Genomic DNA, 23,161 nt, shown 5'->3' on the forward strand with positions numbered 1-23,161 from the left:
TCTGTAGGCATGCTAACCACACACTAAAATACACATAGAGGAAAGGGCATAGTGCAAACAAGAGCCCTGTCCCTGCGAAACTGTCTTCAGACAAGCGAGCATGCTTTTGTCATCGTTCGATATTGGTATCGGCTGCCAATTCCAGTGTGGCATCGTTAGTGAACGACTCAAACGACTGCTCGAGTTGCAGAAGAAGCGCAGCAAGGGATGATGAGTCCTTGAGACACACCGGCTTGGAACACAGACGATTTGCGTGCTTCGTGGGCTCTTGTGTTTTATGAGCTATTTTAATTATTGATTGCATTCCCAGTTTGATATGCTTATTTGCTGGTGGGTGTGTCTTCTGGGATGGGCCGATGGTAACGATATGCAAATAAAAATTCAAATGAATTGTATGCTTCGTTAAGTGAAGCATGGCTCTTTCTAGTCGGAAGATGATTAATACATGAAGTATTAGATATGAGCAACAGCTTATAATCTCTTATGTAACTGTTATTTCAAATAAAATCTAACCGATAAGACACTTTTAGACCGTTATGTATAATCTGCTCCTGGTATCACATATCAATAAGATTTCTTCCCTTAAATTTCTGTCACACTTAACAATGTGGAGAATAAACAAGTTAAGCCCCCTAATCGGGCAAATACGTTGAGGAGAATCCTAATATACGCTCCATGTACGCTCCGAAACCCTCGTAATATTTGTCTCGAGCCCATAAAATACCATGCAAGCCATCGCATCATAAAAGCTGTCCATTTGGTTGCATTTATGGCATCCCCGGAGACGCGTTCGTCATAACACACCATCCCAAGTGTTCCATCATAAACCATTAGATATAAGCTACGTTCTAAAGGTTTATATATTAACTAATGGTTGACGGCCAGAGGATTGAGTCGTAATCGGTGTGTGTGTGTGTGTGTATAGAAGACTTGATCCCGTTTGCAATGCCAGAACAGAATGCGTCTTCACTGAGAGCCTGATTGGCTAGCATCAAATAATGCCATCTCAATGGAAAATGATAAAAATCATATCGGTTCTCGGTTGGCCAGGACACCGTCCACCGGCCACCGACACCGAGAAGACAAATCGTGTCCAAGGTGATTTTGTTTTTTCGACAATAACCTTTTCTTGACTGTCGTGATCATGTTCTTCTTGGATGTAGGGTTGTCATTAAACGGTGTTACTCGTTAAAAGTTGAGGCGATAAATTATTGGAATGACCTACATAAAGCATCCCGGTGGAACATTCCTGCAGGATATTATGACAGTTTTATGATTGAAGCTACTAAACTTTTGCACGAGCCCACGTTCCCCGTGAGGAAACCAACTGGAGCGCTTTGAGATCAGTTAATGGATGGGTATTTTGCAGGTTAGTTATTACCTATGGTAATGGTCGTCAAAGTGTGTGTTTGAAAATGTGATTTCAATAAAGCAGAATTCAATTGTACCAAGCTGTAACATGCTTTTGTATGCATAAAATTCGGGATTCGTACGAATCGGGACAAATTACAACGACCGACATTTGGAGGGAAGTAACAGACACGAAGCGTACAGCAATTGACGAATTCATTGTTTGTACGGGTACAATGCAACAGCAGGCACAAGGTAAACATTCTAAACCGTCACCAAAATGCAACGATATCCCCTTGGTAGTCATTGTTCTGCGCAGCAGCATATCTGCGGAATGAGAATACAATTGTCGGTGCCAATGATGAGCTGGGATGATGATGTTGGACACAGGGTCATATGATCCTGGCGTTCGTGTAAACATGGAAACACTTTGACAAACACGTCTTAACCCGGAAGAGCCGAGCACCGGCGTTAAGATTTTATGGAAGACACGTCTTCGTCACATGACGGTTGCGAATCGTTCTCATTGTCGGTACGAGTAGAGACGCCTTCGAAGAAGCTAATCGTGTTGTTGATGTCTTATCATTATTTTATGTTCTGTTTACATTCCATTCCATTTCGTTCTATGGAACATCACTACTGCATGGAATGTGTGAGTTTGATGCGGATGCGGAATTGTGCGTATTTGTCTAGAATTAGCATTTTAGTTATAAGCCTTGGCTAAGATAGGATAATATAAGAATTATCCTTTCAATAAGCTAACTGCAATCATTTTCGGTGTTGCATCGTTTGAATATAACATATATTTCCCTAATTCCCAATCCCATTTCCTATGAATTCCCAGAGGAAACTTATATTAAAAAAGTATGAAGGAGTGATACTAAAAAATCACAGTATGAAACGGTTTCAAAACGACTGATCTAGGCCACAAGAACGACAGTCAGAACAAAAAAATATGTTGAATAAAAATTACGACCAAGATCGTACTCGGAAGAGAGTTTTCAATTTGGCAAAAGTATAAAATAATGATTTTCGCAATATCTTTGATGAAACATAAGCGATAGAAATAAAAATTTAAGTTTTAAATTTACTTTAGCTGTACTGTAATGTGTGTGTGTTATTCTAAACCGTTATAAAATGGTCTCACGCAGTGATTCTAGTTACAATTCTTCCCAGAAATCAATTGGTCTATGCCATCTTTCCTCCATTTCGAAAAATGCCTCTGCCAGAAATCTGTGTAAAATGGCAAACGGAAATCTCCTGCGGGAAATGGAAACAATATTTCTCTTGAACAGCAAGCAGATCAGGAAATTTGCCGCACTTGGCCGTTGCACGAATGGTTTGTGCCGGGATTTATTCAACGGTTGGACGCTTCCAAGCGAAGAATCGCCATCCGAAATTGGGTGTTTGTGTGTGCATGGTACCCTGCCTGGAAGGCACAATTTATGCTGCAACATTATATTACACATCGTCGTACGCATAAGCGTGTGAGCAGCTGGAAAGCTTGATCAGCCACCGCCAGATCGTACGCCAGAGAACATTCGCCCATCGTCGCACGGAAATGGCTGCAAACGAGACAAAGATGGATGCGCCCGAATCTTCATTATGGCCATACGCTCTACGCTACATGGTAAGGAATCGCGTTTCGTGCTGCGATTCCGAAGCGCACAATAAACAAATGCACCACAGTACAAGTGCAATTGTTTTTTCCTTCCTGCCCGGGAGGGCAATTCGTGTTACCGTGCGGTGGAAGCTTTGCTTGCATCACTGCCGTGCGAAAGCGAAGTGAAATGGAGCAATTTATCTGCCGTGTGCTAAATATCATCGGAGTAGATCAACAAAATAACAACCAGAGCTAGCGGACGGACCAAAAGCCGGCGATGATGTTTGCACGAATTGTTTCACTTGTGTGTTGGCAGTATGTAGCTTAGAATGGAATTCGCGAGTTGTAACCGGGCTTTTGCACAATTTTACGTGCCGGAGAGCTTTTGAGCTGCGATCAAAGAAGTAAATTTATTTAAATTGCCCTCATGTGTGGTAGTACAGCGGAATGGTGTGGCATTCGTAACGGTAATGTATTGGGAAGCATGATGCCAGGGGTCCTGTAAGGAAGGAGCTGTAATCAAGCATTTCCGTAAATGTAATGATGCAGAGGTGCTTTGTAGGAATTAGTTTTCTGGGGAAATGCAAAATGTTTTCTATCCAAATACAGCTGAATCCGTGGAGTTTCTCTGACGTGAATAAAACCTATGACAAAATTTGAATTACGTTTGAGTTAGTTTCGAAGTTATTTTTATTTTAAATTAAGAAAACATAAATATCAAATATAAGAAACCTTTCTCTGCTAAATTCCATCTGTTCCAATTTCACCAATGGTGTTAAGTAAGATTAAACAATGGAAAACCGAGGAAAATGAACATGAACATGAATGCAATGAACAGAAAAAACATCGAATTAAAACGCTTGAAGCAATCTTCTTCACGTTGTTTGCATACTCTCGGTTTTTTTGTTTTTTCTTTGTGAAAAGTTTTTTCAAATAACTCCTAAGTAGCAACGCGTGTAACGCTCATCGATAGTCGCTATAAACTTGAGCATAAGCACAATATCAGCCTGTGGGTGATTTGATCCATCCGGAATTTTTGCGGATGCTCTTGCGAGAGTGTTTCCTTAAGTATATCTAGGAAACCATCAAAGACACATGAAGGAAGGCTGAAGAAAAATGCACAAGAATAAAAAAAAACTCTCGAACTCGAACTGGGGGAAACAAAATCTGTTAGAAACATCCCATCTTGAAAAGCGCTGGGGCAGAATTATTGCTCAAACTTGCCCCCGGGACCAAGAGTCGATGAAAAACTTTCAATTAATGTTTGCCCTTTGGCAATTTTTCATATAGCACAGAAGAAAAAAATGCAAAAGAAAAAATGGCACAACGTTGATTTTCTAAGGTACGAGATGGACTTTAAAAAACCTTAAGTACAGCTAACCGTCAGACAGTCTGTGGGAAGGAAAGACGGAGAAAAAAGCCTTGTCGAAAGTATAATACAAGATAAACGTTCGGGCGTATATTTAGCGCTGGGATTTACGGATGAAACGATCTGGTAGCGCAAGTAGAGGAACGGCAAAAAAAACTTTCCCGTCGGTCTGGACAAGAGCTTTTGATGATTGGTAAGATTTCATTTTTTGTGGTAAGATTTTTTGTTAAACTCTCAGTGCGCAAAAAATTTATGATTTAAAGTAAGTTTTTGCTATATTTTACACATAACACACAACATTAAAATAATAGAAATGGTTGATAATGTGGTGTTAATTATAAAGCGTGACAAATATGGCACCGGAACACGACCGGGATTAAAGGGAAAATACAGAAAAAAGCATTATTTGCATCCAGCCTTTCCCGTGGTGCCGTGTTGACAACGTTATAATTTGTCCAGCTTGGGGAATTGTTTTCCTTTCATTCCAACTGATTCACTGGTTCCGAACGGTTCCGATTTCCCTTTCGACATAACCATTTGATCACCATCATCATAACAAACCGTGGGCCAAACACTGGGATTCAGATGCAACACGGAACCAAGAACAAAAAAAAATCGTTCGTTTCTGTGAACAAAAATACTATCATAAATTGTCAAATAAAAATAGCCTTCAACAACAATAAAACTCCGGTGCATTTGCATTCCAACACTGCGCGTTGGAAGTAGCCGACGCACTTTTCACTGCGCTCGGTGCGTGGCAAATTGAACAACGAAAACAGATATTCAAAAAAGGGCCAACTATTTTTTTTGCTACTTTCGTGCAATAGGTTCTACTGTTTGGGATGTGTTCGTGTGTTATTTATTTATTCATCTTTTTCCAATGTTCTTTCCGTTTGGCATGTCCTGGCGTAGTGTTCGGCTTGCGAAGTGCGAATGCGAAAAAAATGAAACTCAAACAAACGAGGGAATACGAGCAGAGCACGGTCCCCGAGCAGCAGGCACATCCATCGGTAACAGGCGAAAACTAACATCACACAAAAATTCACCACGAGTAATCATAAAGCTTGTCGCGAGTTTTTCACCGATTCGATAAAAAAAAGGCAAAAACGGTTCCAAAAGTGGGGACCAATGCGAATGGGGCTGAAAATCTGTCAACGATGATATTACAATGCGGAAGTTTAATACAATTTCTGTGTCATTTTATCTGGTCGCAGTCGTTGATTTCATCACATTGCTGCGTTATGTTGTAAAGCACTGGGAACGAATGATTTCGAAAAGCTCAAGTTAGTTTTGTTAGATACGGTAAAAAAACTTTCTTTTTGATATGCTGATGCATATTAATTTACGCGTTTCAAATGTATTAATAAGGCATTTGATATATATTTTATTTAAATATTTAGGTGATGTGATATGAAGTAATTATCTAAACATTATTTTCTGTGTTGATTCTTTGCTTTTCAACAGTGGTTTTAAATAAAGCAGTCCCTGTTACCTTTACGATTTTGTTTAAACAAATCATTTCATTACAAAAGCTACCGTTGGATGGTAGCTCGGATGACAAGGGTGTGTGAACCCTAGCATCTCAAAGCTAAGCCTCGTTTCCAGTCTATTCCGGCAGCCAATTTATTCGCCGGGTGAACGTGATGAACAAGCATACACATTCTGGGGAACTGTAGGTACGAAGTTCGACAAGAAAGGAGTCGGTTTGGTTCGTTAAGGTTACACTTCACAAGGTAAAGCGAATCGTGTTGGACTGTTTTCTTTTACACTCTCATGGAAAAAAGGACACATATATTACGGCGCGATATGAAACAAAATATCAGCCCAGACTCCGAAAGAGTAACAAAATACACACTATCTCGAGTGTGCAAAAAAAGGAACATGCCGGAGCCAGCTGCACGGGAAGGGCTACGAGTATTAGCATACTTAAAATGAGATAATTAAAAAACTTTTGCATATTAACGCAGACAGAAGCGGCAGAACATCGTGGAGGCACCCGCGAAAGAGCAAGTTTTTCACGCCTCAGTAATTTCGACGTAGCACTTGTACTTGCTGTTGTTTTGGGGTGAAAGCAGCATGTATGAAAAAGAATCGGAGCCAGGAACACAGGAAGAAGAATAACATCCTCATCATCATTTAGTGCAGTACAATCTTAGTAGAGAGGTGACACACGTAACGAGGGATCAACGCTGAATGGGGAAGAACGTTTTCTAACCAATATTTCAGTAGCCATGGGTACAGCAGTAATGTTGAGATTATAGAATTGCCACTACTGAATACTTTTCTTCATAATTGCTAGCATTGGAAAGTTGAAACCACTGCGTTGACTTAGAGTATGTCAGTATCTGATTACGGTTTGTAATTTCATTTGCGTAGCCGAACGCATGTAAAATATTTTTTTATAAGTATCTAAAGCACTCTAAAGCATTGTTTAATTACCGAAATCTTAAATATAAATATTATTCACATTTTCTACAGGATGTTTAATGTTGTTATTGTTAGAATTGACTGGGAATAGTATGTTTTTTTGGTTTGACTTTGTTGTTCAATTGTTAAAATCTTTCACACAAATTTGTAAGAAAAGCTTTTAAGTTCAGTTCTATATCCAATTTCAGCTCCAAGTAAGTCGAAATATAACACAATTTTTTTTATTAGCATAACCTAACAACATTTGTATTTTTTCGTAAAAATATTTTTGAACGAAGCAATTGAACCATGTCTAATTAAACTTACACTCATTAGCCAATTTTTATGTCAGGGTATTAAATTAATGGGGATTGATCCTCCTTTTTCACTAGTTTTGCGTTTCACGTAAAGCAAGCAAAGTCTACCAATTTACTGATGGATATTTTCGGAAAACAGTTCCTTACTGTAATGGATAGTAGTATCCACGAGCACAATGACAGCTAAGTGTACTTCAAATTTACCATCGAACAGTTTCGCCTGATATAGGAAGGATGGCATAGTTTTAGGCTGTTTGGTAAATGTCCAGTGCGGGTACTTGGGCTTGGCATGGAGCTTCACGTATATACCTGCGATCGTATAATGTACGATGCTCCAAAAGTCATTCTCCAACATCAGCGAGTGGCAGAAAGCGGACGAAAAAGGCATAAAAGATCAATTTGGCTAAAAGCACCGAAAGTAGCATATATAGCACCGGCAGTGAGTTGAGACGGCCACGTCGGGATGCAAAGTTTTTCGGCAAACTTTTGTTCACAGCCTGTTGGAAATGTGGAGGCTTCGAAGGCCTGCCTTCCTGCTGTAGTGCTGATACTAACTGATGGGAAAATTAACATTTCGGCTAATTTAATTACAAACTCAACGTAAGTGAGTGAACTCAAACAGGAGTGTTTTAAGAGCCGTTGGCGAACCGGGCGAGGTGGAAAAAGCTGGCTTCCATTATAGGGAAGCGGTTGCCAGGTGAAAACTTGTTGTCCAGAGGGATCGTTTGTAGGTAGTGTGCTGATACTACTAGCAAACAACAAAGCTCGGTTAGCTTATGCGGGCTTCAAAAACTAGCCAAAAATGAGCAAACGAACCATCCGACCACGATGAATTCGGTTGCTTCTGTTCATGTTCCTGGACTTCCTAAGGTTATGTTTACTGAGTTGCAATAGGCCAAGTTCTACCTCGGATTGTATACATCTGAGAAGCTCCCCAGTGTAATGCAACCTGGCGCTGCTGGGGGCAAAGATTTACTTCGTGCTGGCGACACTTTGAGAACGAACGTTGAAAACTGTACCTCTTGCTTTTGGGCAAAAATTTCCCCATATTCGTATGTTTGCATAGTCAGCCGTTTCGTTGCACGCCTAAAGTACAGACCTTTGTCCAAAAATCTGTAACACCACGTCGACATGCAAAGATAGCGAATTCATAGCTGCTAACGGTTGCAACAGAGCAAGGAAGGAAAGAATTTCCATAAAATCTCAACCAAGCACCATCAAGTATTTAGGCATGTACGAATACCGCGAGGCCCAGTTTGCAGAAACTTGCCAGTGTGATAATTAATAAATGATTATTCATGGCGTTCTGCCTGCTGCATGCAAGGTTGTTATTACCACTAGAGAATCCGCAATGACACTAACCGGCGGCAGCTGATGAAAGTTTCTTATATTGTATGTGATGGTTGATAATTTGCTTAAATTGTTGATGGGATTCAGTCGGTTTAGTCGCGTGTGGAATGGGTTTACAACATATAACCATGAGAATGTGGTGGAAAACTAATTATTCAAATTGTAATTATGTAACACATTTTTTATCAACGATATTTCAAAATTGTTTAATTTCTGGTTAATCAAAATAATATCTTTGTCCATACTTAAACAATAGCAATCATATTGAACTCTTCGAAGGTTTTCTTATCCGATCTTTACATGATCTTTTAAAAGATCGTGATAGAACCACTTTAGTATATCAAATTGGAAAACATCACGATGTTGTTTATCCTACTAATTATTGTCATTTTTGATAAAAAAAAACATAAACTTATGATAACGTGTATAAAAGATGTAAAAATCAAAGTTAGTCATTTATTGTTGCTCGCCCTTTGTCACTACAAAAAGTAAAAACACATTTTTCTGCATGAGTAACTATTACAATTGAGTAAGCACCAGCAGAAATTCTTCCCGAAGCAATGACCCTCAACCATAAACCGATTTTCCACCTCATGTTTCATTCGAATAATAAATTTGTCTGCGTATTAAAATTTATTCAAATTTATGACCACACAGAAAATTATTATAATTGTAGCGTTCGAAGCGACCTTTACTTTGCCACGACTAACCAAGCTATGGCCAAGGTGTAGTGAGATGATTGTTAAATTTGCATTTGCTGAGCGCATCGTGTCGCAGCTGTGACCGTGAAAACCACAGCCCACACATACGGCAGTTGCGAAAACTTCCATGGGTGCGGGAAATGAGGCTGCAACAGTTCAGGAATTCAATTCGGTAAACTTTCCTCGAGCGGGCTGATTTGAAACTTCCGACCATGGAAGAGTAACACTGTTTCACAGCCCTTTAGGTTATTCGCTTTTAATTTGTTTTATAATAATGCGTACATGAACATACTAGCCTCCCTTGAAGTGAACGTAAAACCAAAATTATTGTTTCTCGCTTAAGCAGAAGTCGTAGAATGCGAAATGTTGAGCTAGTTTTGGTGATTAGAATTGCTTGGGGAGATCTTTCTTTCGTGTGTGTCCATGTCCGCTAGACCCAATATTTTGGCAGGAAAATTATGCTCACGCGGTTCTGCATGGCTATAATCCTCCGGTGCCGTAAATTTGTATGTGAATAAACGCACGGCGTTAAAAGTTTCTTCGTTCACAACTCGGGAAGAATGTTAAGCAGACGTTAGATGGCGCTACATTAACTTTACAGACGTGTTGGAAATAGCAAAGAACAAGATTTAAGCTCAGTAAGCGCCCGCAAGCGTTGAGGAACCATACGCTACACTACGTTAGTGTATGCACCAATAATCCCTCAGAGTTTATGTTTCACTTTCTTCCATTTGAATATTTTCAGCAACGGAGGTGCTCTGGGTTGTGAGCTTGGGTGAATTTCGAAACAGACCTTTTGCCTCTCAGACGTTGAGAGTTGGAATAACTTCTACTTAAGGTTTTTTTTAAAAACATACAAAGCCCTCGCCACTTTTGTCGTGCGTTTCAGCACGACAAATCCTTATTTGTTGTATCCGTGAGTCTAGGGATGCAAGCGGTTAGTTCCGAAAGTGAAAGTTTGCGCTAATGCGTCGCGAAGTGAGAATGGAAAAGAAAAATTACACTGCAGTGAATGTGGTTAACGAAGCTAAGATTGTGTTGAAAGTGCCTTTAAAGGTAGTGTATTGATTAGTTGCAAAACATGGTTGCAGGAACTTACCATCATAACGAAAAGAGTGACACATAAACAGTTTTGTTTTGATTATATAATTTTTCTTTAACAATCATACCAAGCGTACAATTGTGTTTGGTGAATCACATTTTCTGATATATAAAGACCCAGCAAAAATGAAAACTTGTTTGGTAAAACTATTTTCATTTCAGACATTTTAAGGATTTTTGTTTACAATTCCTTAAATCTTCAGAAAACATGCTTGGAAAACTATTAGAACAAAACATGTTAAATAAGCAAAGTGAGCAATCAAGCAAATCCTTACAAACATGATTTGCTCAAGTACTGTACACGATACGGCAGGTCTTTTTCACATGTATTTCTCTTACATCAAAAACTTCGTTGAGCCGACTCCAATTGAACATCCAGTTCAATTAGCAAATGAAGGCAGATCAGCTTGACAGAGCCGGTGCGTACATTGTTCGTGAACAGCATTAGCAAACTTATCCAATTCCTTGGTTCTTTCTTTGAGAAAAAAAAACATCCCCGCAATCTGGAGGCACCAACACTAAATGACCGCAAGTCAATCAGTCCATGGGGTTAATAAAATGAAATTACAACCACAACAGCAAATTACGTACCAGGCGCTTCCAATCCGGGCAAATGAGCAGATTTTGTCAAATATTTACCTTTTCCAACCATCAGGCTTTCCCTCGTACAGAGTGTGATTTTTTCCCTCTTTGCCCTGATGTACGAACCTGCAGCAACCAGGAACCAGTTGTCCTTTTCCGGCGCGCTGGAACGGTGCACAAGAATCGTTAAATCGTTTTGGACACCCGGTATCGTCACCAAGGCCACCCTCGATTTAGCACAAGCAACGTTCACGTCAAAGTCAACATCATCATCGTCGTCGACGTCGATGTCCCATCCAGCATAGGCAAACACTCCAAAAGACCAGGGTGAGATGGTGTGTGTGTGTGTTTTTTATCCCAGTACTCATCAAAACTCGACTACTCCTAACCATCGGAGGTCGGTTCTTGGATGGATAAAAGCCAATGTACTTCCGTTCGAAGGTTGCATATTAAGTGGAGTTACCGTCAGATATAGCCGACAGAAAATAGCACAAAAAACCATACACAGGACGAAATATTGAAAGTTTTCCTTTCATTTTCATCGTACAGATTGACGAAGTGTAACCAAGCGGGTTTATCGGAGTGCCTGCTGTGTGCTCTAATGCCAGAGCCTCTGACTCCTGAATCTGGCGCCAAGTGTATGATCTGGTCGTGCCTGTAATAAAATCGGTTGGCAAATATTGAAGGAATCACCGCATCGAAGTACGAAACCCGTGCGAGATTTATCAAGATCTATCAAGCCAGAAGCTAACTTTTGAGCAGAAAAATGTTGTAACAAAAATATGACGAACGGAATTGAATGTCAAGACCGAAAACAAATTGAAGAACAGTTTCATAACATAATTGGTTATCAAAAGCGTAGTTTTTTTCTGCAATGTAAATAACTTTCTGTAAGGCATTTCATTAAGTAAGTATTTTTTATAGTACAGTTACGTATGCATTTGCCAAAACGTATTGCACTTTTTGCTTAGTAGTCTTCATTCCACAAAATTTCAGACATATTCTCGACTTTTTACTGCATAGAAATGTCTTAGCTGAAGGAGATATTCAAACCAATAGCCATATCGTTCGCAGGAAAATGTAATTCAATCTCCAATTTTCATCGTTCATCATTGCTTTAACGAGCCAATAAGAACCACTGTCGTTTCCATTACATTGTACGGTAGGGATCATGATTAATTCTTCAAAACTCCTCTAATCCGGTTAACTCGTTCTCAAACGCAAGATAACGAAGGCAGAACTCACTCCCGATTTGTGCAGCAAATTGAACCCACAACAAAGCACACGTGAACGAGTGGCCACTTGGAAAGGTTGCAATCGCTCAGTAAAACTCGATGATAGCCACTCTACAAAACATCATCATTTGTTTCAAGCTCAAGTGGGTTTTCACTGTCGAATGTCGAATGCGCGCTGAGTTTGCGCTGTTGCACCGGGTGTATGGATGTGGTTGGTTGGGTGAAAATTTTTAATTAATAAAGCAAGTTTGCCATTGCCTCTGTTCCCTTCTTCTTCTTGCTCGGAATGCAACCAATATGAATCATCCCAAGCTCACGCTATGCGTTCGTTTGATCGTGCCCTCGACACGATGTGGACCGCGGAAAAGCATCAGTTTCACTCAGCTCGTCCGAAATGGCCGGGTTGTGGTTTCACTCCGGATTAACGGTTCCGCTTTTCACAAATGATGATGGACGAACCTGCAGCACGGACAATCCGAATTCCATGTGCGCCCCCAGTACGCAAGTGGTTGGAAAAGTTTGGGATCGATTCAACCACACAAATGCAGACACACACACACACACACACATCCTTTAACATCCTGCAGAGAGGCGCCACAGACTTCCGGTGCCAAAAATGTCGGAGCCTCCGGGATGGCTTTGCATCGGTTTCGGTTCCTTCGACAGCCATGGGATGCAACCGGATGGAAGGATGCCACGCAATGCAACGCTTCACTCGGCGCAAACGGCGTAAATCTCTCAAAGCGATGGTGGAGTGGCAGAAGGGGACTTTGTTTGGCTTATGGCTTCAGCTGTTTTTCAAGATGAATAGTGTGACTGGATAGGCGTATGCGAGTTGGTAGGTAGTATGCATGTACGAGTTTGTACCTGGGGCTGCAGACACATGAACGCCCAGCATCGCATGGTTCAATGATTTTAAATAGGAAATCATGCGAATATATTGTGCTGCGCGTGCAAAAAGCTAAAGTTATGCAGGAAATAGTGTAAATTTTCGTTGTAAGTGAATGTTGTAGCTCGTATCGCTCGTATCGCAGTGTTTCAAAGTTGTAAAGTTCTAGTTGTTTTTCTTCCTTTGCTATTGCTTTATATTGTAGTACTTCGTGGTTTGTAATTGATATTAAAATATTTAGAGATAATTAAACCAAAAAGACTTTAAATCCAATTTTTCCTTGAAACTCAAGAGGCCATAAACAATATCTCAAATGCAAATTGCATTTGCAGATAAGTCTGCAAATTAGAAATCACAGAAGATTAGATGTTCTCGATAAATGATGCCTGACAGAATATATTCGTTGTGGGAAATATAGGATTGAACATAACACGCAATATATAGATTATGTGTTATGAACAATTTACATTAAAATAAACATCTTTATCAGAATTAATTTTTATTAAAATGTGTGATAGCTGAATAGAAACTTGCAAATTCAATGATGATTTAGTATAAAAAAAATAATTATTTTAACTACCATGTACACCACCTGTCTATAATACACTTTAAACTGCGATTGTAGCTCCAATAAATTACAGTACTCATAAATGGATGAAATGGTAACCCATGCGCGTAAGCCAGTATTCACTTTTTGACAATTTTAATCGTCGAACTTGTCGTCCAGCGAACCGAAAAAACGCATTCCGCTGTTCCTGTCGCTTAGCTCCAAGCGGAAGACAGCTTCACAGCTCGTTTGGCAAGCGTGCAGTAGCGATTCTTTTACTTTATTTAGATTTTCTTGCCGGCGTATGAGTCACACTCACTCACCGCTCATCCGGAATTTAGCTGTTTTTTGTCTGTTTATGCTCTGATAGTGTTCTCTGGGCATTTTTTACAACCGTTTTAGAACGAATCGTACGAATTGCCAAGCGAAAGAATAGGGATGAGCTATAAAAAATACATCTATTCAAAAAGCCGAATGCAATTGGAGCGTAAGGCGAAGTTGGTATACCGGTGTGCGTTACGAGAGCATTCAGAACAGAAAAATAAAAAAGGTAGCAGGAAAAGGGCCAACTGCTCGCCGATTGTGCATCCGATGAAAAGCGTAAAAAATATACGATTTCCTATCATAACAGGGTGAAATATGGCGAATATTTCTGTTACACTATTCCTTTGCCTGCCCCCGTTTTTGTGGTTGAATAAATTGGTCGAATTTCGAAAAGTCCTACCGCAAGTTGGTCTCGAAGGGTGAATCGTCTGTCCTTTCACTCGTTTGTTGATTGAAAAGTGGGTTGCCCGGAAATGGAATCGAAGTGTGGCTACGGATGTGCACAGAGACCATTCGTCTGTGGTTAACCGGTTTTGTACGAGCTGGACACGGGCACAAGCTTTACATGTTAAAAAGTGTTTGGTTTTCCAGTAAAGATTAATTGGAAGAGAACACCAGTACATTTGATCGAGAGAAAAAAACGCTCGATAGACCGAATGAACGAAATTTCACCTTAAAATCATCAGTGTTCAACGTGATATATTTCAATTAATAAAATTATAAACTTTTTGAAATAGACCTTCTTTTAAAAACAGGGTTAAACGAAGGCTGTCTTTAATACAGGGTATCAACTAGTATTGATATAAAAGCCTTAAACTAAATGTTGTTAACCACAGCACAGAAAATATATCGACAAATCAGAAGTAGATAACAATGATCATATTGTTCCCGTAAGTATATGATAATTTGTGTTCCTTATGATTCCAAACACAATCAAAGCAAGAACACAACGAGTTTGATAACAATCTTTTTGCCCCAAATGGCATTCATCTTGCAAGTAGACTTTCGCCATTTGCCGCTTAACCATTGCTTCGAAAAAACAGATTGTTTTGCACATACTGTCTTCCAGTTTTCCTACCCAAAACGAGGAAAAATAGAAGAAAACCGATACGTAATGCCAACTATCTGGGGCACGCATATTTTTCTTCCACTAATCTAACGAACGCCATTTTGGCACACGCTACAAAGATAATCTGTGGGTAATTTTTTTGGCCTTTGTACCAGCGGCGAAGAATATACGGGAATGGATCAAGCCTACGCGGGATTTTCTCTCCGTTTGCTGTACGATAAAAATGATAATGACACCGGAATAACGGCGAAACGATAATTAATGAGCCGGGAAGGATAAACAGCACCGGACACATGGACAGTCAGATTTGTAGCCGGGCTCAACCAGTTGGGCAAAAGCCGACGTCGGGGCCAGAAAACGGTCTTTGGAAAAAAGAATGTGATCAATGTTTGGTACTATGATCGTATAGGTTTCAATTCGTTTAAAGTACGAATTTTGATTTTTTTTTTCATTTCTGTTCTTCTTTTTATTTAGATTATAATAAATATTTTATGTTAAGCACGAAAGAAGACTTTGAGAAAAATGAAAAATTTAAAACAGTATCGTTGAACACAAAATCTCCTACATTGAACTCGTAAATTTCCGTTATAAGAGCGAAAGGAAACACTGCATGGTAGATATTACCGGAAATCAATGAATATTTTAATCCATTTTGAATTTTCACTCACAACACTCCGGAATGTTTATAATTATTGCACAACGTTGGTAGAACTCACCACAGACAGTGAAGATACGTCACGGAAGATACACAGAACGCATATTCTGACGGTGGAAGTAGAAGCACAATCCACTCCATTTGCGTACTTCAACGGTACTGAACTGTAGACCACATCCGATAAGAATGAAGAACATTCATATTTTATCGATGCCTTCCGAATGATCTCAAGTGCGAGGAAGAAACGGAATCACGACTGGAGTGTGTTACGAATCATCAAATTGTCTTCATCCAAACGCAGTAGCCAAAACCTTCCTGGGAGATGGAAAACTTAAATTCAGACACAAAAATTCCGTTTGAGAAACCGTACGTACTGCTACAGAAAATAAACTCAAGAGTCCTTTCTGGCTTTGGTTTACGGTAATGCATCTGGGGAGGGAAAAACATTCTCCGAATTAGTGTTTGAATAAGGTAACGGCCTTTGTTAAGATTGGAGAAGGATTTCTTTCGTCTCAAGCAGAATTATTTTCATGCGGTACTTTTTTTCCTGATGCTTTACATTCGGAACACTATTGAACGAGAAGGGGGAAAATATGAAGATAAGGAAAAGCATTCCAACAAAAATCGATGTTGGGCAGGGTGCTGTGCAGCGGGAACAGATAAGAATGGAAAACATTGTGACCCGAAGTGAGATCGAACGGGTATGGGTGAAAGAAATGGCTGAGCAATGGGACTGAGTGTAGCGGTGCGATGGGAAAGGTAAGTTTGCAGTTACTGATTTCATTCCCCAGACGAGTAGCTAACGTTTCCCCAGGAGGAATTTCAAGATTCTGTCAAATCTGCAAATGGCCAAGGCAGCAAAAATGTCCATCTGAATGATTGTAAAGGTTGGAATTAAAGAACCGAATCCAAAAGCGGACGCATTCCAGTGCGTTAAAGAACGAATCATACTTTTTTTTGGTGTTTTTCTTTCCTACAATAGCGGGAAACGAGAAAGAAAATTTACTTCAACAAAAAAAGGAAATATAAAATCCTGCTTCCTCCTCGAGAGCATCCCTCGGGGGGGTTCGAGCATTACTTCCAGTGCGATTCCTTCGGGATGGAATTCTGCCATTATGCATTCGCGTCTATCAAACCAGACAAAGTTTCGGGTGTAGTCTATAGAAAATAATGGAGAAATGTATTTCGAGCGATAGGGCTGATGATGGAAAGAGAAGACAGTCTTATCACCGGTCCCTTGGGAACAAAACGAGTTGAAGACCTGTGCAAGTATACCGCAAGAGCCGCAGTTTTCCAAAATCATAAATAGATAATGTTTATCAGAGCAGGTCTTTCAGCTTTAACGCGTTGCTCGCTTTTAAACGCATTCAGTATGACACTAGTGCATGCGATATCTATCTCGAGCGTCACGGAACCTAAAACGTTTCCTCTTGAAACCTAATTCACATAATTTTTTACAGCTTCATCGAGCAGCTCGAAGTACTCATCATTAGTTTGCGTGACTATCGTGCCACCGTACTGCTCTGCCAGCAGTTCCAGCCTCGTGATGTTCTCACATTGTGAGTGGTACAAACATTCGTACACAATTTTCCAAATCATGGAATAAAGATTGCGCCTGTCATCGACTTGACGCAGAGTGAACTCTTTGTCTATGTTTAGGTATTCAGTGCGGTTGATAGCTTCCCTGTACGACGGCCACACAATATCCGAAAGCTTGCTCCGTTTTGGAGTTGGATTGCTGGAAAAGCAGAGAAGTGGTCATTGCGTTGTCTCGGATTTAATATAAGTATTATTTTACATACCCATATTTCACAAAGTTTGCAATCAATTCTACGGACTTGATGTGCACTGAGAGTTCGTGACGGTACTCTGTTCGATTTGCTAGTGCCTCTCGCAGATTATATGGACTGAAGATGTATCCTAACTCATCACCATGCAGAGCACCGTACCTATCCGTCTCCAGAAGGGATGCGTAAATCTTTTTCTTGTACTTGCCGAACTTTCCATCAAACTCAAATCGCAGATAGTACAGTGGATTGTTGTCCGCGCGTTTGCCAAGCTCGTGCAGTAATCGTCTAATTGGATAGAAAATGTTAGCCATGTTTGCCATCTTCTGATAAAACTGTTGCTTCGTCGGCTCAAGCCCTTCAGCCACTACCCATTTGCCAACATTGTCCAGAATGTCACCGATCTGTCGCCGTATCGTTACATGACGCTGGTTCAGATAGTTCGTACTCATCCAAAAGTCAAATACATGCGGCAGTAGCAACTCGAACTCGGTAGCAGTTTCGCTGATAAGTATCGGCATTTGAGGTGGTGTTTGTTCACGTACCATCTCGTGCGGTGCCCGGGTAAAGTAGGCACCATCACCTTCAGTACGATTGTCAAACGTGGGAATAAAACAACCGTAGAACATGCTAGAGAATGCAAAGGTGTAACGTAGTTTGCGATCCGGTATGAAGAACATTCGGAAATCCAATTCCCGAAATTCGTCCAGTGTAGTTGCTCCCACATCGTGCACAAAATTATCCAGGCAGCGAGAGTAGTCGTAGAGAATGGCCCACGGTGCAAGCATTGATCCGCTCAGTACGATCAGGTTGCGGAAAAGGCCACCGGCCTCTTTATGATACAAATGATGGGTTACCGAGGCACCACCGGCACTGTGCCCCATAAGCGTGACACGGCTGGGATCACCACCGAAGTGATGCACATTTCGTTGTATCCACTGCAGAGCAGCAAGCTGATCGTTCAAACCATAGTTACCAGATATGTTTTGGCGATCGTATTTCAAGAATCCAAACACTCCTAAGCGGTAGTTAAGTGTGACCACGATCAGCTCCTGAATGACAAAAGGACTACTGTGGTTAGGTATTCATCACCAGAAGCAGGAAGAATTTACACACATTTTCCATAAGTAAGTCCACGCCATCAATTTCTCCTGATCCGGCTACAAAGCTTCCGCCATGTATAAAAACCAATACTGGATATTTAACGGGACCTACATCAGTTCTCGTCTCTTGTAGTGGTACAAAAACGTTCAAGTAAAGACAATCTTCACTTCCCATTATTTCATCCTGCTGGTTGATGTTTTTATACTGTGGACAAACACTGCCGTACGTTGTGTGGTTTCGATGTCCTTCTGGATTTAATGGCACTGGGTTCTAGTTATGAAAACATTTTTTTTAGTGGTTTTTAGTGGTGTCAGATCAAACTGACAGTGAACTCACGGCAAATCGTAACTCTCCAACGGGAGGCTTGGCGTAGCGCATTCCAAGGAAGGCGCAGTACGATACATCGTTGAATGTTCTATTGTGGACACCTTCCGCACTAGTCTGTTCACTAAACTGAATCGAGCATGGCACGTTGTTCTGCTCGGTAACTTCCGTCGGTATAGCCACAGCTACACGAATCGTCCAGGTTCCGATCACGAGTAATAGTCGCAACAGGGGGTTCATTACTTCCGTTTAATTTGCGTTTCGTCCAGACCAACCTCCGTGAAGTTCAACCACGCCAGGCGGACGTTCTTTCGTAACTGTTGATAAACAGCACCGTCATGGTTTATATGCGCATAATCTTAAGGCTGGTGATCGCATTGCTTAGAGTAGACAGCGGGCAGGGTAAGGCGATGTGGGATGCGAGTTGTGAGCAATGTCTATCGCGAGCAAGTTGCTCGAGCAGTCTCATTGCTATTGATAAGACATCAATGCTACTATTCAGTCTGTTACGCAAGGTCAATGCTACAGAGTGGCAGCCTCTCCCGGAGCTACACCCTACGAGACACAAGTGCGCCATTAACCGAAACCAGCTCAAAACTATGCCACCACGATCGATCGGCGGTTTTGAGTTTGATAGTGTTCCGGTTAGGAACAATGTCGTCGTGTGTTAGAACGTTTTGTTTATGGAATCATGAAATTGTTTGCGTTTTTTCGATGCAAGCTATGACGACACAGCAGATGTATCTTCGCAGTAAGAATTACCGTGTTCGACCAAAGACCACCCATTTCTGAATATTTACTTTTTGGTGGAGAAATTCACTTCTCGCTGTTCTGACACTTCAGGCAATAGAAAACCCATTAATTTCGAATGACGATTTCATCGTTTTCCTCTTCTATACCTTCAGAAAACTTATCCGTTATGGCCTCAAACCAGTAAAAAACATAGACGGTAAAGTTTGCCAGTAGTGTCACAGGTATTTTGCACATCAACCGAAACGAGTACATTTTGCAGAGTCAACAGTTAAAGACGGTACAAAAACCAACAGGGACAAACTGTACCGAAAACATCAAAGTGCTATAATTGTGTTTTCCCATAAATTAATTATGAATGACAAAATGGAGTCTTTGTTGTGTGTTTATTTATTTTTCCTTTTTCTTACTCTCCTTTCCTAGTAGAACACCAAGGCGAGTTGAATTTCAGGTGTACTGATGATGAGAGAAGGGATTTTTTACCTTTTTTTTCTTACGTCAAAATATTGCTCCAACAAAATATAATATGTTTATGTTTCTCGTAAATGGAAAATTCCTAATCGCTTGAAGTTGTATAATATTTTCCGCCGTTTCTAGTGTCAGGTTCATCTTTACTTTCCGTCTAAGAATAATTTTAATTTTCGTTTTTACAAAACCGCTAATCCAAATATAATCATTGAGTTATTCCATATATCAGATATTGTTTAAAAAACTGGTATGTTACGTGTTTTACACTACGATTCCTGAAGGAAATAGTTGTTCAACCTCAAGCACTGGCGTCAGGTGAAAATGTGCAAAAGGCAAAAGAGAAAAAATGCACCATGAAGATCATCGTACAAACCTTAGAGTGCAGGAAATTCATTCTTCATTTTAGTGCAATAGGTCATTAATTTGCTGTCAATGTTTCAAGAAAGCATCTTTCATGTCCTGCAGACTTGTACAGTATCACTGCTGGTGCTGCTTGTGTAGTGTCAAGGTGAAAAACGAAAATTTCAGTCACATTTGTCTGTGTTGTCCCCTTTGATTCTCCCTTCGACGCTCTATTTCTCTTTCTATCTCATTCGATAGGAAGGCCACATTGCCGTTCTTGTGGCCAGTATATGTCGACTGCGATGTAGTGATCGCTTGCACTGAGAAAAGAGATGGTTATTTAGCAGACTTCCACTAGGCACTATGGGTTCCAATGGGAAAATGAAAACGTTCATGGACATTACGCTGTTGTGCCAGTGCGTTTGGACGATTCAATCAGAACTACGAAGTGAAGTGAAAGTGAACGAGAAAAAACAAAAAAAATGTGGAATCTTTGCAAAACCGGATGCTCCCGTGTGCTTTGTGTGCGGGATGTAGACAAAATTCTGCAGGTCGTTTCGGTAGAAAAGAACGGAAAATGAATCTAAAATGCTATGTTTACTACTTGCACACCCCAGACTCGAAAGTCCCCGTACTGGCTTCTTTCGGACTCGGAAAACGAATCTTCCCCAAACCTATTCCTGATGGGCCAAAGCGCTATCGGACATTGTACCGCCCAGCTAGTGACAATTTAAGCTGCTCAGACTCAGCAATACATCCGAGCTTTTCAGACAGGCTGCAAATTTGTTACATGACCAACAGCGCTCTCTAATGGGCTTTTCCGAAGAAAAATGTAGAGACACACAGGACGTGTCATTGTACCGAATACGGGAGGCATGGCGGAGGATGGAGCATTCATTAATCAAACAGTGTCCATTAATAAACGGGATTTGTATGGTGATGTTGTTTCCGGAGGAGTTTTCCGCCGGTATTGTGGAGGAAAATTCCCATGTCGTTTGGAAGCTTTCCTGTTAAGTGCCGTATGCCTGTTTGTATCTTGTGGGACGCTTTATCTTAGGAATGTAATCGGCAACATCATTTGATTCTTTATTTACTGCACATTGTTCCTTAAAGTGTTTCTCTCTAGGGCGATTAAGTGGTTCAACATTGTTTGTACATACATATAAACTCATCAAAGGATTAAAACATTAAACTAGCATCAGTAAACGGTTTTACTAGTCTCCCCTCGTTATTAAAGTGTAAATCCGATGAATATGAATTCGATAGTTTCATAACTTCATAAACAAACGATTCAGCCATGAGGCCGACCAGGAAGAACCATCTGCACGAGCAGTAAACTTCATGGATAACACATTATTCTCATCGTAAGCGGAACAGTTAAAACTTCGACCTCCCATAACAAATCACTTGCATTAAACGGAAGTTCGAAATCTGTGCGATGGTTACCTTCCAGTTTTCAAAATCGCTCAAACGCAGATAGCGTATGCCGACAGGGCAAGGTGGATGGTGGAGTTAAGCACTGGAATTCAATATGGAGTAATGCATAACTCAAAAGTAATGGGGTTGATTCATTCTTTATTACTATTTACGAGAAGTTCTACGTAATGTGAAAGAATCAAATGTATTAATAAAAAGAGGAAAATGGCCTCTTTAAAATTATTTGACAGAGTTCTCTGGCAGACATATGTTGACCATATCGGACGACGCTTGGAAAATGTGCTTACAGGATAGTAAAAAACTGATAACTGTTTTTTATGTAAATAAGATAATCGAAATACATTTAACTTACTTTATTGAAAGAATTTTTGTAGATATTTTGATTAGGTCATTTGAAGTAATTTTTTAATGGTTGATTTTAGAATTTTCACAACTTAGGCGTAGTAGATCACTTATTTTTTATTTTATTCCATAGCCAATTTGAATGAATGGTATCTTTAAGATTTTTAAAAGAAATAAAAAAATCCAGTTGGAACATCGGAAAATTTGCAACCTTTTCCGCATTTTACTTTCCACGTGATTCATTGCATTTTTACTTCCGCCCTGTTAGCCCATAGTAAAGGTACGGCTTTTCCTTTCCCTTCCCTGAGCAAAAAGATCTTAATCCTTTGCCACATCCGACTGCCATTTCTTACAAAAGCGAAACAATTCCTTCTGGCTCTTCCTTGCTAGGCTGGGCTCCATTGTGTTCCATCGGATTACAGCATCACATGCCGTGGCACATTCGTGGGCAAATTCCAGCTTTGCTGAAGTGTTGTGGCTAAAGATGCGCGGTGCAGATGGGTGGTACCCGGGTGAGATAAATTCTAGACAAATTTGCATAACTTCATTAAATGCAACCAGGCTCACAGTGTGAGTTGGTGTATGCGAGTGTGTGGTGTGTGTGAAACAGCAGGTTTGCGAGGAAGGGAAACAGTCGAGAGCTTGTTCGTTGTATGGTCGAAAAATCTGCTGCAGTGGAGGCCGTCGACATGGGGGTACACATCGGCAATGGGAATGACAAAACGGCATGCATATTCATAACTTTTACAATTCATACCCGGTGCCAGTTTTTCCATGTTTTTGTTCGTTGCTTCGTTTTTTTTTGCAACAGTTTTTGTGTTATTTTTGTCCTCGCACCGTTTCTAGTCTGTGAATCTGTAGCTGTCAGAGAGATTGTTTCTTTGGTGTGTGTGTGTGAGTGTGAGCCATTTTGGTCGTTATTCATTCATTCGTTGGATGGCTTTCGTAAAAAATCCACGTCACAAGTATTTTTGTAAGCTTTTTAATCAGTTTTTCATTACGAGGTTATCCAACCCTTTTAAGAAGCAAAAGCTATAGGAAGTCGGATGAAGGTACGTTCTAAAATACATGATGTTAAAGTTTAAGGAAAGAATATCGCCTTGAGAAAC

At 40.4% G+C, this 23,161-nt stretch overlaps 2 protein-coding genes across 2 annotated transcripts in view; both read right to left on the minus strand.

The window, feature by feature from the left end:
- The window catches only part of LOC128300825 (uncharacterized), a gene marked incomplete at its 5' end in the record, with an annotated part of 43,292 nt that overhangs the window by 8,814 nt on the left and 11,317 nt on the right, over window positions 1-23,161 (minus strand). The gene's annotated exons all lie outside the window — the stretch shown is intronic.
- On the minus strand, window positions 16,788-18,953 carry LOC128299575 (juvenile hormone esterase-like). The gene is made up of 4 exons (XM_053035579.1): window positions 18,726-18,953; window positions 18,402-18,659; window positions 17,301-18,337; window positions 16,788-17,236 (listed from the first exon to the last, which is right to left on the minus strand). Exons 1-4 carry the CDS (start codon window positions 18,951-18,953, stop codon window positions 16,936-16,938), a joined length of 1,824 nt encoding a protein of 607 aa, XP_052891539.1. The 3' UTR covers window positions 16,788-16,935.

Source organism: Anopheles moucheti, chromosome 2 (assembly GCF_943734755.1).
Source record: "Anopheles moucheti chromosome 2, idAnoMoucSN_F20_07, whole genome shotgun sequence".
NCBI lineage: Eukaryota > Metazoa > Arthropoda > Insecta > Diptera > Culicidae > Anopheles > Anopheles moucheti.